The 12303-nt window shown below is 43.8% G+C and overlaps 1 protein-coding gene and 1 pseudogene across 1 annotated transcript in view; both read left to right on the top strand.

Moving 5' to 3' along the window:
- Positions 1–454: 454 nt before the first annotated feature.
- On the top strand, positions 455–1512 carry LOC148687486 (isopentenyl-diphosphate Delta-isomerase 1 pseudogene; annotated as a pseudogene).
- A 2750-nt stretch (positions 1513–4262) lies between these two features.
- ANKAR (ankyrin and armadillo repeat containing) overlaps positions 4263–12303 on the top strand; it is a 38418-nt gene continuing 30377 nt past the window's right edge. Inside the window, exons 1-3 of the mRNA XM_035132059.3 lie at positions 4263–4860; positions 6087–6524; positions 9203–9366. Coding sequence (XP_034987950.2) covers positions 4263–4860; positions 6087–6524; positions 9203–9366 — 1200 coding nt within the window. The remainder of the gene's footprint in view (positions 4861–6086; positions 6525–9202; positions 9367–12303) is intronic.

The raw sequence follows: 12303 nt of genomic DNA, 5'->3' as shown, positions 1-12303 counted from the left end.
GAAAATACTTTTCATGTAGGCAACGATGGCCACACGGAGGCTACTAGCCCAGAGATGGAAAGAAGGTAAAGTCCCTACCAGAGAAGAAGGGCAGACTTAAGCTGTTGGGACTATGCCGAAATGGCAAAACTGACCGGAACGCTCAGGAACCAAGAAGACAAAAGTTTTAAGAAAGAATGGGAAAGATTTATAATGCATTTAAGAGACCACTGTAAGCAAATGAAAACATTAGGATTTTAACACTTGTAACAAATACGTTGGATAACATGGAGAGAGTTAAAATATGGATGATGAAATAAGATGCAGTTGAAAAATATGACAATAGGAGCCATGGAGGGGATGGAGGGAAGTCTTGAGTTTCAGAGGAATCTCTAAATTTGAGTATTTGATATTGTTATAAATTTACACTTGTAAAATCAAATAAAAATCACTTATGAAAACCACTGGCATAAATATGAGTGTAGAAGCAGCATGTACCTGTGTAAAGAAGCCTATAGAGCAGGTGTGCTGAATTTTCCAACAGGACCAAAATTGCTTAGCATCTTTTCTAAAGAATACTGCCCGTAAATTTGGGCAGCCGCCCTCAGGGGCGCTAGAGGAGAAGAGTCTGATGAGGGGCAGTCCCATCTTCTTTCTCTTCTCAAGGACATCATAGCTGCTTGCTGTATTGCTCCCGCCAGTTTGCATAAGCGAGGGGAAGGATGGTGTGGTGGTCCGAGATCAGAGTGCATTTTTATTGGGTAGATCAGTACTGCAGCTGCACCTGAAATAAGCATAGGGTGCAATTGCTGGCAGAGATGTTGATGTAAATGTCAACAAAACTGGTTCAGATGCCAAGTAAACCTCACTAAAATGAATACTTCAGCAAAGGTTTGCTGCAGTCATCGTATTGTTCGATGTGGATAATAAATTACTGTTGCAACAGTGATCAAGTGCCAAAATCTCTTTCCAGGTTGTTTGACCCACACTTATCCCTAAACTCCCCGCTTGAGCTGGAAGAAAATTATGCAACTGATGTTTGAAGAGCAGCAGAAAGGCAACTGAAAGCAGAGTTAAGAATTCCACTGTAGTAACTAATTCGAGAAGTAACCTACTAGCTAACCCAAATTCACTACAAATTCCAGCGCTGTGTGGGCCTTGGGAATAACATGAAACAGATCACAACCTTTTTTGTGCAGATGAATGCAATCTTGAATTCAAGAATTAAAAGATACTGTTAACATACCATAGAAATAATCTATTTTGGAGGAGAGGGGATCCTGAAATGAAATCAAGATTACTCCTGATTGCAGAGACCTTTCTCTTTAAATGGTGGAATGGTTGTAAGTAAGTAATCTGAAGAGATTTGTTGGTCGTAATAAAATTAATGGTTGTAAAACTGCTCATGGAACATGCTGACCCGAAGTTCTTAATATTTTTAAATGGCAGATCTGGAGCTGTTTTGCAGAACGGATTGCAACACAGGAGGTGAAATAGGAAGGAATGCCTTGAGGATGAAGGAAATTTGCTTTTCTGTCTGGGATGAGCTGGATGGCTCCTTGCCGAAAGCGCGTGTCTCCTCTGATTTTCATTTCTTGGGAGTCATTTTTCAGCTTGCTAACAACAGCTGTGCATTTGTTGACAGAACCACTAAGAATTTGAAGTATAAATACTGACTAGGCCAGGCACAGGCAAACTCGGCCCTCCAGATGTTTTGAGACTACAATTCCCTTCATCCCTGACCCACTGTTCCTGTTAGCTAGGGATGATGGGAGTTGTAGTCCCAAAACATCTGGAGGGCCGAGTTTGCCTATGCCTGGACTAGGCTGCCTAGATTAGGCCACGGAAAGTTCTAGGGTGGCCACGATATCCCTCTTTATTTGGAAAGGTGAGCTGTTTGGTGTGAAATAGGGAAGGGGGCAGCCTTTCAGAGTCAGAAATCCCATCGGATGCAGACAAACAAGCACAGTGAAGTTCTTAGAATACTTATTTCATACTGAACTGTGGAAGGGACACTCAGAAACAGCACATAATACAACCAACGTTGTCTGGGTCCACTGAAGAGCTGTCTGCCCCCACTGAAAAGGTGGAAATTGCCCACCCGCAGTCTTTTTACTGACTCCATCCCACTTCCCTCACAGTTGACTTCCCTCATTGTTCTTTGGTTTCCATGGCTACCACATCTAGTCAGCAGCCTCCCTTCCCACACTGTCTACTACAGAACAGCTGAGGGATACAAAAGTGGGTGGTGCTCCCTAGACCTGGGTCAAGAGACAAGGCCTCACAGTTTCTGGCTGTGGTACCTGCACAGGCTTGTCTTTTGAATGCACTGCCTGGATTTGGAAAAGCATTTTTCTGGTGATGCTTTCTCTCTTGCCCTTTCTCTCTTAACTACGGCAGCCTTCCATTTTCTCTCCCCCTCTAAACCCACATCCCGCAATCCAGAAAACATACAGTTTAGAATGGGTGTTCAAGATTGCAGGCGGTTTTCCCCCTTTAGGCTTTTCAATACCTTCATGTTCCAGTGTGGGTAGTTAAAAAAGAAAATGAAACAGTAACCAAGTAGACTTGCCCCTTACCCTTACTTTTCAGGTCATGCTTAAATAGAAATGATAATATTATTGTGGTAGCTTTCATAAGGGCCCAATTCAAAATGGTGTCAGGGCTAGGATTGTCATAGTTGTTGAGGTAATTTTTGGAGGGGGTGCAAAGTTGTTTAGCTTTTTTTAAAGTTTTGCCCCAAGTTATTGAGATTTTTGAGTTATTTTTATGAAAGTTTGCCAAAATCTACAATACCAACATGGCAGTTGCCTTACGTCCAGATTTTCCAGGACATTTTCAGTGATTTCCGCCTGGATGCAGCTTCTGACGGCCAAATCCCAAATCTGGACATATGGCAACCCTAGTCAGGGCAGGATATCTAAGGGGACTTTCTTGTCCCATAAGAAATTGCTTAGTTATTGCAAACTTCTATTATTTATTTACTTATTGCCTGCTACCCACCCTAAGCCCCCAGTGCAGATTACGGCAATTAAAAGGCAATATTAAATATTAAAATTTAAATATTAAAAACAGGTTAGTTTGTTTTTTTAAAAAAATCTTACAATCACAGAAATAAGGTGGGGCCAAAGCTGAGTAAAGAAATAATAATAATAATAATAATAATAATAATAATAATAATAATAATAATTTATTATTTATACCCCGCCCATCTGGCTGGGTTTCCCTAGCCACTCTGGGCGGCTTCCAACAGAAAAATAAAACACAATAATCTATTAAACATTAAAAGCCTCCCTGAACAGGGCCTCTAGAGAGCCATTTTCTAGTCCTGTTTGAGTGTCCAGCTTCACCTGGCATTAATTTCTACATGTACCATTGCACACCACACTGGCCCCTCTGCATGCAATAATCATAATTTTATTGTTTATATGCCACCCATCTGACTGGGTTGCCCCAGCCACTCTGGGCAGCTCCCAAGTATTAAAAGCCGGGCTGTCTTAAGCATATGCGGTGCCGGGGTGCAAAGATCCACCTGGAGCACACACCCACACCCCGGTTGCTCAGTCCCAGGCGTGCAGGAAGGCGGAGCAGGCCGGCTCCCTCAGTGTCTCGCAGAGCCGTCCACAGCAGAAAAGCCTGTCGCGGTGCTCCGACTGACGGGCAGGCTCTTCCCCAGACTCATCTCTCGGGCCCTGGACTCTCGGCCTGGCACCCCTGAGAGCCTGGTGCCCAGGTGCCCCGCACCCCTAGCGCCTTTGGGTAAGACGGCCCTGATTAAAAGCATAAAAAAGGTCAGTCATTAAAAACCTTCCCTAAATAGGGCTGCCTTCAGATGTCTTTTAAAAAGTTGTATAGTTATCTACCTCCTTGATGGGAGGATGTTCCACAGGGTGAGTGCCACTACCAAGAAGGCCCTCTGCCTGGTTTCCTGTAGCTTCACATCTCTCAATGAGGGAACTGCCAAGACGGCCCTCGGAGCTGGACCTCAGTGTCCGGGCTGAACGATGGAGGTGGAGACACTCCTTCAGGCATACAGGCCCGAGGCAGTTTAGGGCTTTAAAGGTCAACACCAACACTTTGAATTGTGCTCGGAAAAGTGCCTTGTTAAAGGTTAAGGAATATACTACTCAGGTTCTGTGTTTTAGTCCTATCTTAATAGGAATATTTCTGTTCCAACAACCCATAAGCCACTTGATTAACTCATGTGCATTACATATTGTATTCTCTCTCCCTCTTTTTTTAACGTATTTAGGAAACAATAGAACAGAAAAAGAGGCAATATGATGCTGAGACCACTAAAAAAGCAAGTGCTTAGGAATGAGCTAGCAGATGAGGCAACTTATTTAGCTCACCTAGCTGCGCAGAGAAACGCCAGTGCCTTCTTCGAGAAGTACGAGCGAAGCGAGCTTCAGGAACTACTGACCACTTCATTTTGTAGCTGGTTGGCAACCAAAGATAACTTGCGCCAAACTTTGGACCTCCCCACTGGGCTCTTGAGGCAAATGAAAAGTATAAATGTCCCAACAGCTATTTTTCTAACACCCGTGGAGCCCGACTTAGAGTTGGACTGCAGGGAAATCCATCAGATCATTAGAGAGTTGTCTGTTGGGATTTACTGTCTGAACCAAATTCCGTCCATCAGTTTGGATGCTAATTACGACCAAAGTACTTCTTGCTCCCTCCCTCCAGCGTACTTTGACACACGAATCGGACAAATGTTGATCGCCGTGGATTACATGCTGAAAGCCTTGTGGCATGGGGCATACATGCCCAAAGAAAAACGCATCAGATTCTCTGAACTGTGGCGTTCTAGCATGGATATTGACGCAGACGGCATTCCTCAAACAGAAAGAACTGCGTGTGCAGAGTTCTGTCAAGCTGGTAAGATAGGTTTGCCATATTTCAAGAGGTGAAAATCCAAAACCCAGACAAAAAAGTTGCTGCCTAAAGATTTTTTGCCCAAAGTTGTTGAGCTTTTTCTTTGCAAATCCTCGCAGTTTGGGTTTAACATTGAGAAATTGTACCTACTCATACTGGTTATTAGCCTTGTGGCACAGATAAGGAGCATCCAGATTCTTATCTGCATTGGCAACAACCACCAAAGGGTGCCTTGGAATGCTGCTTGCTAAATTTGGGTGCCTGCATTCTTTAAAACAGAAGTCAACGGGCATTTAATAGTTCCCAAATTTCCCCTTGACGAAAATCAGCACCATTTTTCTTGAAAGAGAGGTTCCAGAGCTCCCCATGAATGCCTCCCTTGCTCTCTTATAACGGCAATGGCGCCCACCTGAGAGGTGCCGGAACTGAGTTCTGGTGAGTTCCGGCTGAAAAAAAGCCCTGACAAAAAATAAAGTAAGCCGCAGGCATGTCAAACCTGCGGCCCTCCAGATGTTTTGGACTACAATTCCCATCTTCCCCAACCACTGGTCCTGCTAGCTAGGGATCATGGGAGTTGTAGGCCAAAACATCTGGAGGGCCGCAGGTTTGACATGCCTGAAAGGGGTTCTCTTGACATGCAAGGTTATTCTGTATGATGTAAAAACCCACTTCTGTAAACTTGTATTTGTTAGATTTTTTTATATACTAATTACAGTTGTTTCATTTGTGTGTGTGCGTGTGTGTATATACATATACATACATGTAGGTAAAAATGTATGTGGGTGGCGCTGTGGCCTAAACCACTGAGCCTCTTGGGCTTGCCAATCAAAAGGTCGGTGGTTTGAATCCCCGCAATGGAGTGAGCTCCCGTTGCTCTGTCCCAGCTCCTGACTACCTAGCAGTTCGAAAGCTCGCCAGTGCTAGTAGATAAGTAGGTACCACTGTGGTGGGAAGGTAAACAGCGTTTCCGTGCGCTTTGGTTTCTGTCACGGTGTCCTGTTGCGTCAGAAGCGGTTTAGTCCTGCTGCCCACATGGCCCGGAAAGCTGTCTGTGGACAAACGCCGACTCTGTCTGAAAGCGAGATGAGCGCCGCAACCCCATAGTCGCCTTTGACTGGACTTCACCGTCTGGTCCTTATCCATGTAGGACAGGGAATATCTGTATTTTAACTGATCTGTTTTTAGTTCAGATATTTATTTATCTTTTTGTGTACATATGTATGCTATAGGTCTAATAGATATTTCAAAAGAACCAGATTTCCAAGGAATCTATGAGGAAAACTTGAATGAAGACCCAACGTATGACCCTAACAGCCCAGAGGAAAAAGCATTCTTCATGCAGTTTGCGGACTACATATTTCTTAAGTTGACTTTTGCCACCACAGAGGTTCAGCAGTATGAAAATGTGTTCAAGTTTGATGCAGCATACAACCTTTGTAATGCGATAAGGATGACTGAGGACCGCCTCGATATGCATGGATATCAGAGGCTGCAGCAGAGGCTAGCTCTTCAACAAAAACTTGTGAAGAAATACCTAGAGAAAAAGGTCGAGATCCGGAAAAACATAGCATATCTAAAGCTAATGAGTTTTCTTATTCCATTTTTTATCAATTTGAAAAGGAAAAATAAAATCCCGAATTTAAATCGGCTTCTTCAGCCATATTCAGGTAAGACTATGTTCTATCCCAGGGTCCCCAAACTAAGGCCCGGGGGCCGGATGTGGCCCAATCGCCTTCTCAATCCGGCCCGCAGACGGTCCAGGAATCAGCATGTTTTTACATGAGTAGAATGTGTTCTTTTATTTAAAATGCATCTCTGGGTTATTTGTGGGGGCTGCCTGGTGTTTTTACATGAGTAGAATGTGTCCTTTTATTTAAAATGCATCTCTGGGTTATTTGTGGGGCATAGGAATTCATTCATATATTTTTTTCAAAATATAGTCTGGCCCCTAACAAGGTCTGAGGGACAGTGGGCCAGCCCCCTGCTGAAAAAGTTTGCTGACCCCTGTTCTATCCTTTTGCTGAGAGATTGCTTTTAATCCAGGAACAAGATATAGACCATATATGTAAGAACAATCATACGAGCCCCTTACCAGTACAGTGGTACCTTGGGTTACAGACGCTTCAGGTTACAGGCACTTCATGTTCCGCTAACCCAGAAATAGTACCCTGGGTTAAGAACTTTGCTTCAGTATGAGAACAGAAATCACCTGGCGGCGGCGTGGCACCAGCAGGAGGCCCCGTTAGCTAAAGTGGTACCTCAGGTTAAGAACAGTTTCAGGTTAAGAACGGATCTCCAGAACGCATTAAGTTCTTAACCCGAGGTACCACTGTGTAGTCTAAAATGGTACAGTCCTGATTCAGGTTTAACAGCTCATTGAGAACTAGAAAGAAAAAGAAAAGAAAGCAAAAATGCAAGGAACGCTTAGTAAACAAAAACAGAAAACCAGGCAATCGACATGACATGCTTGTATACCCTGCAATAGACTAAAACAAACAAAACTTTGTGTTTACAAAAGCATACGAGAGGCAATGCACCTGAAACGTACCCTCCAACATTTCTCTGATAAAAACAGGGACGTCTTATTCCATAATAATAATAATTCTACTATTTATTAACCAGGCAGAGGGCCTTCTCGTTAGTGGCACCCACCCTGTGGAACGCCCTCCCATCAGGGCCTTCTGGCGGTTCCCTCACTGCAAGAAGTGAGGTTGCAGGGAACCAGGCAGAGGGCCTTCTCGGTAATGGCGCCCGCCCTGTGGAACGCCCTCCAATCAGATGCCAAGGAAATAAGCAACTGTCTTACTTTTAAAAGACATCTGAAGGCAGCCTGTTAGGGAAGTTTTTAATGTTTAATGCTGTATTGTGTTTTTAACATTCAGTTGGGAGCTGCCCAGAGTGGCTGGGGAAACCCAGCCAGATGGGCGGGGTATAAATAATAAATTATTATTATACCCCACCCATCTCACTGCCTTGCTCCAGTCACTCTGGGCGGCTTCCAACGTGTATAAAAATATAATAAAACATTAAACATAAAAAACCCCTTCCCCATACGGGGCTGCCTTCAGATAGCTCAGGGGCTGGATAACTCCAGATCCTCAAACATTTCTCTGATGGCAATAGGGACATCCTAAGGAAAAGAGCCTAAGGCTTGCCAATCAGAAGGCCAGTGGTTCGAATCCCCACCACAGGGTGAGTTCCTGTTGCTTGGTCCCAGCTCCTGCCAACCTAGCAGTCCGAAAGCACATCAAAGTGCAAGTAGATAAATAGGTATCGCTAGTACAGTGGGAAGGTAAACAATGTTTTCGTGTGCTGCTCTGGTTCGCCAGAAGCGGCTTTGTCATACTGGCCACATGGCCTGGAAGCTGTACACTGGCTCTCTCGGCCAATAACGCGATATGAGCGCCGTAACCCCAGAGTCGGTCACGACTGGACCTGATGGTCAGGGGTCCCTTTACCTTTAAGGAAAAGCAGGACATTCCGGGATCAGATCAGAAACTGGGAATGCTTCTGTAACTCCGGGACTGTCCCTGGAAAATAGGGACACTTGGAAGGTCTGCTAAAATTAAGGCACCAGACCCCCTCCAAATGATTGGGGTTCCTTGTAGCAAGAATTAATAAAGGAAATAAAAGAGAACCAGTCACCATGGAATTTGTTCCTCATGAACTAGAACTGAAACTACTTCTTAATCCTGAAAAAAGTGTCAGAAGAGTACACTATGGGTCTATCTCCACCATACCTTTAAAGCAGTATTATTTCATTTCAGATAGCCATGGTTTTCCCCAAAGAATAATCAGAACTGTAGTTTGTGAAGGGTTTTGATGTGAGGAGACCCACGTTCCGCTCACGGAGATACAGAGTGGTTTAACAATCAACTTCTCTTCCCAGGGAACTCTTACAACTGTAGCTCCGTGAGGGGGATAGAGATATCCTAAAAACTCTCAGCACCCTTAACGAACTACAGTTTCCAGGAATTTTTTGAATCTGGGGAGGCCATGACTGTTTAAAGTGGTATAACAGGTGCTTTAAATGTGTGTTGAACATAGCTGCCAAGTTATCCCTTATTTTAAGGGATTTTCCCTTATGCTGAATAGGCTTCCTCGCGAGAAAAGGGAAAACTTGGCAGCTATGGTGTTGAAGATGGAGCCATAGTGTACTCTTTTGACACCAAGCAATCCTTTTTATGTGATGAAACTACGGGAAATCTGCATTTTTGAAAGTGCTGCGTAAAGTTTGGGCATATAATTTTATATTAATAGTAATGTCATTCATTCATGTCATTCGATGAGAGCAGTGGCAGCTGCCTTTGCCTCTGTGTTAAAACCCAGTTCTTCCTTTTTGTAGACGACAAAGTCAAAACGGAACGTGAACTGCCTCCAATTTTGTTCGGACCAGATTTTAAGTGCCAGCATTTTGTATACGCCCAGAATCGGTATTTCCATCTCCACGGTGGCATTGAATATGATGTCGGTACTCCTTCAGTTGAAGACCTTTCAGATGAGATTAGGGTACTAAATTGGCATTTTCAAAATAATTTAGTTTGCGATAAGGAGAGATTGTTGGGGTTGGGGATTTACAGCTTGGGGGTGGGGGGATTACATTCCCCATGCTCTGGAAAATAATAATTTGCTCCCACAGAAGGTTCAGCTTTACAGTTTGGGATGTCTCCTTTGTCAAAGGAAGCTCATGAAGACTGCATACACACTATACCTTTTAAAGCTCATTCGAAGCAGAGTCTCCCTCAAAAGAATTCTGGGCACTGTAGATAATGTTAAGATTTGCTGGGAAATGTACATCTGTGACAGGTAAAGCTACGGTGCTCAGAATTCTTTGAGGGAAAGAATCTGCTTCAAATGTGCTTTAAAGATGTAGCATGGACACCGCCTTAAGTCCCCTTACCACAGAAACTCTTCCTACCACTAGCTTGGTCTGGTTCAGCAGCTACAACCTCTCCAGAAGACAGGCCATCTACGCCCTGTAAACTGTTCCATCTGGGGCCGCCTTTGAAGCTGGTTTGGATGCTTCCCTTCGTACTTTCTTGTTCAGATTGTACCTCAGAAAAATGTCAGAACGGTTCGGCTAGTTGCTAATTCACTTTGGAACCCACTTGAAAGTACTAGTGCTGCCTTTTAAGTATACCTGAAGGAGAGTCTCCACCCCCATCATTCTGCCCGGACACTGAGGTCCAACTCCAAGGGCCTTCTGGCGATTCCCTCACTGCGAGTTGTGAGGTTACAGGGAACCAGGCAGAGGGCCTTCTTGGTAGTGGCACCCACCCTATGGAACGCCCTCCCATCAGATGTCAAGAAATAAATAACTACTGTATACAACTTTTTAGAAGACATCCGATGGCAGCTCTGTTTAGGGAAGGTTTTTAATGGTTGATGTTTTATTGTGCTCTTAATACTTTGTTGGGAGCTGCCTAGAGTGGCTGGGGCAACCCAGGCAGATGGGCGGCATATAAACAATAAAATTATGATTCTTGCGGGGGCCTTCCCTCAATGCATGCAGAGGGGCCAGTGTGGTGTGCAATGGTACATGTAAAAATTACTGCCAGTTGAAGCTGGATACTCAAATAGGACGGAAGAAGAGTGCCTCTCTAGAGTTGCATTACCCAGGAGTATAAATAAATTATTATTATTATTATTATTATTATTATCACATAGGATGGGTGAAAGGAGCAGCTTCTCCTATATCAAACTGCCTGTACTTTGAAGTAATCCACCAAGGCCCATTTCTCTGCACCTTCCTTGTTATATTTAGGCATATGGCAAGTAGAGAAGGGCCTTTTGTGGTGGTGGCACCATGATGGAAAACATGCACATCCTTTCCTGGTAGCAACTTTACATTCTTTTAGGCATTAAACAAAAAACAAACAAAAAACCCTCTCAGAGATTTGAAGGGACTCTTTAAGCATTTAAAACCTTTTAGATCTGATTACCATTTTGTCTGCTAGGTTTTTTTGCTAGGTTTTTTTTTTAGTTTTGTCTGCTAGTTGTTTTTTTTGTTTTTGTTTTGGTCTACTAGCTTTTTAGTTGGTATCTGAAGAAGTGTGCATGCACATGAAAGCTCATATCAATGACAAACTTAGTTGGTCTCTAAGGTGCTACTGGAAGGAATTTTTTTAGTTTATTATTATTATTGTAATTAATTGCTTTTAATATCAGCATTGTAAACTCCCCTGGTATCATTCTCAAGCAAAGGCAGTATAAAAATATTTGAAGTGCATAAATAATTATTAAATGACACCATGAAGGGTAAATTGTAGGGGCAATTGTCAACTTCCTTTTACTCAGAGCAGATCCATTGAAAGTAATAGATCAGTGGTTCCCAACAGGTGGTCCGGGGACCCCCAGGGGTCCGCGAGCTATGCCAGAGGGGTCCGCAAGATGCTATTAGAATAAAAAATATATTAAATATATTTCGTATGATAACAGATTTTTTGTTTTGGCCGCTTCCTGCATGAGCAGAGTCTAGCGCAAAACTAGAATTAGATGAGGCAGTAGTTCTGCTGTATGCCGTTAGGTGGCGCTTTACAAACACTAAAGGTAAAGGGACCCCTGACCATTAGGTCCAGTCATGACTGACTCTGGGGTTGCACGCTCATCTCGCATTATTGGCCGAGGGAGCCGGCGTATAGCTTCCAGGTCATGTGGCCAGCGTGACAAAGCCGCTTCTGGCAAACCAGAGCAGCACATGGAAACGCCGTTTACCTTCCCGCTGTAGCGGTTCCTATTTATCCACTTGCATTTTGACGTGCTTTCGAACTGCTAGGTTGGCAGGAGCTGGGACCAAGCAACGGGAGCTCACCCCGTCACAGGGATTCGAACCGCCGACCTTCTGATCAGCAAGCCCTAGGCTCAGTGATTTAACCACAGCGCCACCTGGGTCCCTTACAAACACTACTGTTTTGCAAAGAGGCAGCGCGCACATTCTACTAACGCTCACCTCCCCAAGATGCTTTGCGCGCGTCGGCTTCATTTGTGCGCTACTGCGCAGGTACCCTGTCTTCTCCATTCCCCTCCCTCCTCCCTGGACTCTTATAAAAAGACTCTTAATTTGGCTCTCACTTTTTAATTTTAGGATTAGGAATTAATGGGGGTCCTTGTCACAATAGCGGCTCGATGAGGGGTCCTCGAGAAAATCTTGTTGGGAACCCCTGTAATAGATCTAACTTAGTCGTGTTCATGAATGCCAATGAGTCTGAGCAAAATTTAGTTTTATGCCACCCTTCAGTTCTGATTTGTTTCAAGAAAATGTATTTTACAAGAGAATACATTTATTTTTATCTGTATTATTTTATTTTAAAGAGCATTTACTTTGAAGAAAATCCGCATGTACTGTTGTAGAACTGTAACCTCACATGTTATGGGTTGGAAGTCAAATAACTTTGATTCTTTGATTCTATGAAACCAAAAACCTGTTTCCACCATGTGCCCAGACAG

The sequence above is a fragment of the Zootoca vivipara genome, chromosome 1 (genome assembly GCF_965207765.1).
Source record: "Zootoca vivipara chromosome 1, rZooViv2.hap1.1, whole genome shotgun sequence".
Taxonomy (NCBI): domain Eukaryota; kingdom Metazoa; phylum Chordata; class Lepidosauria; order Squamata; family Lacertidae; genus Zootoca; species Zootoca vivipara.
The sequence above is the reverse complement of the archived record's forward strand: the minus strand, read 5'-3'. Positions and strand labels throughout refer to the sequence as shown.